General features: G+C 39.2%; 1 protein-coding gene across 1 annotated transcript; it reads right to left on the bottom strand.

Annotated features, from left to right (window-relative positions):
• Nucleotides 1-1,255: 1,255 nt before the first annotated feature.
• LOC309558384 (olfactory receptor 5B12-like) lies at nt 1,256-2,191 on the bottom strand (the record flags this gene model as incomplete). The annotated part of the gene is made up of 1 exon (XM_082261459.1): nt 1,256-2,191. The coding sequence occupies one exon, from the start codon at nt 2,189-2,191 to the stop codon at nt 1,256-1,258; it is 936 nt and encodes a 311-aa protein (XP_082117585.1).
• Nucleotides 2,192-5,203: the final 3,012 nt, after the last annotated feature.

The following is a 5,203-nucleotide window of genomic DNA, read 5'->3' as shown; positions in this document are numbered from 1 at the left end:
GACTTCCTGTGTGTGTGTACAGTATATGAACTGATAATACAAGGAGCATGGTAATATAAGTGACCAAAATGAGTTTTCTCCAGTCGGAATCTGAGTATCAGGCTGACAACTGGAGTGTATTTGTTAACAACATCACCTTTATATTTCCTCTGGGTTTGTGGTACATCAGTCACAAGAACAAATGTCAGGATTAAAAGTTTATTTCAAAGTAAGAAAGAAAATTTCTTCCTTTTCTGCTTCCTGTGCCACCAAACACCATTCCAGTGAAAACAAATTACCTCCCGAAGTCTCTGAAAAAACTGAAACTGATGCCCATGTCCCCTACTTTATCTGTGTCCTGTAGTGATGAACAGGTGAACAAGAGGAATCACTGAGGATAGTCTAACAACACAGATAGCAAAATGAAAATTGCAGAACAATTTATTCTTCCACTCAAGAATGTTTGTTACAGAGTTGACATTTTCATGATTATCTTTTGTGGAAAGTGGGACACTGATTAAGTCTGGTCAGAAGGTGAAGCTTCCTTCATACTGCAAATAAACTCTTGGAAAAAAAAAAAACTTCAGTAAAAAGTATGATGTAGCAATAGCTATTTGTGTCTTCATTTTGGCAAAACATTCAGCTGGAAACTGGCAAAGACAAGACAGGAGCTGACCAAAAGAGCCCATCCACAGCTCAAATTTGAAAGAATAAAGCAGCGGGTCACACACCGATGATATTACTTGTTAAAGCCATCTTTATTGAACCATGCAGTACATGACGCAACTCCCTGCCTCCCCACAGCTCCCTCACTGTCCATGACACTGATGCCTTTCACCTTTATGGGCGTAGTCATAGAAAACTAGTAAGCTTATGAGGGTGAAACGCATCACTGAGGGGAGGTCTCTGGGTGGAGAGTTGTGGCATGTACTGCATGGTTTAATAAAGCTAGATTTACCAAGTGATATCAGTGGTGTGTTGTCCACTGCTGGGCTCCATCCATAGTTGCAATGGCATGAAATATACCACCATATATCACCACCTTGGGTTCCATCTGCATGCCAGTATCTTAATATCCCATGCACAGAGTGAAATACATTTGGGAAGGTATTTCACCATCCAAACTGGTCATAAATAGGAAGCTTGTTAATGGTCTACATAGTTCCAGGCCTAAGATGTTCAAAAATTTCTAGCAGTGGATCTCTTATATTATTTTGCAGCAATGGTGTCTTCAGGATTTCAGATATAGGTCATAGGAAGGTAGATCCATATCTTTCTATATTGCTATTTTGATGATCTTCTTGAAAATACTTTGAAACGCTGTTCTAAAGTCCTGGTTCCTCAGACCGTAAATGAGAGGATTAAGGAGAGGAGTGATAACCGTGTAAAAGACGGACACAACTTTGTCACCAGAAAAATGATGACTAGAACTTGACCAAAAATAACTGAACATTGCAGATCCATAATACATAAACACCACTGTCAGGTGAGAGGTACAAGTAGAGAAAACTTTATTTCTATTTCCCTTACCTTGAATTTTAAAAACCGTTTTGAATATATAGACATACGGCAGGAAGGTCAGAATTAGAGACCCACCTCCAAGGAAGCCACCTGTGAGAAAAATTAGCAGAATGTTAATGTAGACGTCACTGCAGGAGATCCGGAGCAATTGTGGAAGGTCACAGAAAAAACTTTCTATAATATCTGATTCACAAAAAGCTAATTTGAGGGCATAAAGCGTGTGAACTAAAGAATTCGCAAAACTGAGACAACACACAATGGACACCAACTGTACACAGACTTTCCAGCTCATGATCTGTGTGTAATGTAATGGATGACAAATGGCGTTAAATCGATCGTAGGACATGACAGCCAACAGGAAAATCTCACAAACAGCAAAGAACATAAAGAAGAAGAATTGGGTTATACAAGCTGGTATAGTAATCTTTCTTATCTTGGTGTGAAGGTCAAATAACATTCGTGGGACGGTGACTGAGGAAGAGCAGATGTCCAAACCGGCCAGGTTCCCAAGGAAGAAATACATAGGAACATGGAGGTGAGAGTCGGTGACTATGAGGACAATGATCAGCAAATTCCAGATTAATGTCAGAAGGTAGATGAGAAGGAAGAAGAGAAAGAGAGGAAGCTGAAGAACCGGAAGATCAGACAGTCCGGAGAGAAGGAATTCATTTAATAATGACTGATTTCTCATTAAAATGTTTGATTGACTCTTTTGAAAAAAGTTAACTATATATAATTTCTGATATCTTAACCTGAAATCCAAAATACAAAAACTTGGATAAAGCTTTCCCTAAATTGTATTTTTTTTTTACTATTTCATATTTTGTTTAAAAACTAAAGAAAATCAGCAAATTAAATAAAATTTTTAACTTTCTGCAACTTAAAGTGGAGCTTCACCCAAAAAGGGAAGTTTTACTCTTTCCCCTCTCCACCCGTCCTCTGCCGTATTTGGAATTTTTTTTTAAATCTTTTTGGGGAGTGGATATCTAGTTTTGAAGTGCCTGATCCCCTGTGCTACTATGTGCACACAAATGAATTGTGTAAAAGAAATGTATAAATTGAACCAAAAAGAGATATAAGATAAAGAGAAAACCTAAAGTAAATATATGTGTATGGGTCTGCTGCTGAATACCTGCTAGTGTTATAATTGATTGTAAGCAATAATAAAAATTATGGAGAAAAAATGTATATGGTCTGTGGCACCATAAGTGATGAGCCTCCATCCCTAAACGTATATATACATAAATGAGAACATGGTCACGGGACTTTAGATGGGGCTAAACACTTTCAGTTCTCATTTTTGTATATATAATGATAAAAATTAGATATGTTGTACAGCGTTCCTCACTAGTACTGCATAATAAAACACACTGATAATGTATAATACGACACACTAAGAGCATACTACATGTAAGGTCCTATACATCACTAGAACTAAATACATTGTGTGTAATATATACATAATAAACAACAAAAAACACTTTAATTACTTACCATAAAATCACATACCTGTACATTATTTTGCTGAAGTGGTTGTAGCAGGATGATATACAGCTACAGGCATCACCCAGGTACCGTTTTTTAGAGCTGAGGGTCACCTTTCAAGTATTAACAACCGATGCGGCTGTTATCACAAGGCCCCCCTCTTGATTCCTTCCGCTGCTCCGTCTTGGTCTCCGACTCCACCAGAGATCCAAGCCACAAGCCACATCCACCTGCTGGCCGGAGTCCTGAACAAAGCCGGATTAAGCTTTATTCAGGTCTTCGATGTAAAAATCTGGAAGTGGCGTCACAACGTCACAACGTCACTCCATGTTTACTCGGCAGCCAACGGCGTTGATTTTAAAAAAGAATTATAGTATTCAAAAATGCAGATCTTGAATACTTTTGGGTGCAGTGGAGGGGTTTGGGGTCTTTTAGACCCCAGATCCCTCCATAAAGAGTTCCTGTCACTGAGTATTACTGTCACAAGGGATGTTTACAAGCCCCCAGGATGTCATTGGGCCCTATTCTAATTTATAAAGTCAGGTGGAGTGTAATGAAAGTAGACAGGACAGGACCTGGTGACGTCAGTGCGCTTTCAGAGCGAGATTGCACCCTGTTTGGTGGTTGCCAGTACTATATCCAAGTGATCCTTAAGGCGGCTGCACACCCTTGTTTTGTTACGCATGCTATATGAGTGCACCAGAGCCAGTGAGTTGTCATTTCAAATGGTTCAGCACTATGTCAGTTTTCTGAATTCTTTATGAGTACTAGTGATAAAGGATTTACTTATCACTAAAGATCCAACTCTGACCAAAGGTTTCTTTAGCACCTTAAAAGGGAGGGCCCATATTGATCAGTGGAAGTTCAGTAATGGAGGTGAGCACAAAGTTTGGATGGGCACCTAGTTTTGTCAGATCCCACTTCCACTCAGATAGCCTAGGTGAATGGAATGGAATTTTTTCCCCCACCAGCAACCATCTGGGACAAGTCACAGGTCCCAGGAGGCTGCAGGACCCTTTCAGAGGGTGCAGCACTGCTTCTGCATGAACTGTGGAAGGTTGAGTGTGAAACCACAAGGAGTCATGGCTGGCTTCCCACAGTTAACATGCTGGTGCCGGGGACCTGAAGACCAGAAAGAAACCAGACCAGGTCAAGAAGGCACTGGATCCTTGGGCAGGTGAGTGTTTATTATAAGTCAGAACAGAAAGAGAAGGACCGCACTCCAGGATACAAGGAAAAAGGCTTTATTCCATAAAACCATCCATTATCCAAAAATAGATTCACAATAACATCATGACACACATGGAGGAGAGCATGGTTGACGCGTTTCACAAATTTCTTCGCTTAGTACGACTATTCGTGAAATACATTTTTCCTTGTATCCTGGAGTGCGGTCATTTTTTTTTCTTTGGATTATCTGGTGAGATCAAGGAATGAACCAGCACCCGGTCATCAAAGAGAGGATCATTTTCACCTGAAGCGATGTTGCTCTTCCCTTTTTGTTGCAGTCTTTATTATGTCCGTTTTTGTAGCTGCTGATTTCTATTTTTGGAAACCTGACTGAAGCTCCACTTTATAGTAAGACTTAAAGTTTAACTAAAGGCAAAATGTTTTCTTTAGTTTGGATAGAATGGAGAAGGATTAGAACCCCTGTCAGGTTTTTATTGCTATCGGTGTCCCCATTAGACAGACTCACCTTCTCTATTTGTCCTGTTTACCATTAATATTGAAGGTGAAAGTAAAAGAAAATTGCACATTTTGGGTTTTCCCCAGAAAAGTAATAGAGGGGAAATCTTCCAATGGGGACACTAGTTCTGGTGGCCTGGGGGTACCCAAGAGATTTCCCTAATATGAAGAGATTTCCTCTCACTTCCTGTTTTGGCAATGGGACACAAAGTCAAGGTAAATCTCCCCAATGGCGCACGGATGACAAAAAATAAACCAAGATGTTCTAACCCTCACCTACTGTATGGAAAAAGAAAAAGAAAATAAGATTTTCCTCTACTTTCATTTATGACAATCTAAATACTGAAAAGAGAAGGTCTATGAGTGAAAGGTCAGATTTGGAGTAAAATTGTGCACAAAAAACATGAACTGATTTATATATATATATATATATATATATATAAAAATATATATATAGCAATTATTACATATTTCTTGATAAATATGAAGTTCATTAAAGGAGTTGTAAAGGCAGAAGGTGCATTCTATGCTT

The sequence above is a fragment of the Pelophylax lessonae genome, assembly GCF_965119305.1.
Source record: "Pelophylax lessonae genome assembly, chromosome: 6".
NCBI lineage: Eukaryota > Metazoa > Chordata > Amphibia > Anura > Ranidae > Pelophylax > Pelophylax lessonae.
Note: the sequence above shows the minus strand (reverse complement) of the source record. Positions and strands in the feature narration are given on the sequence as shown.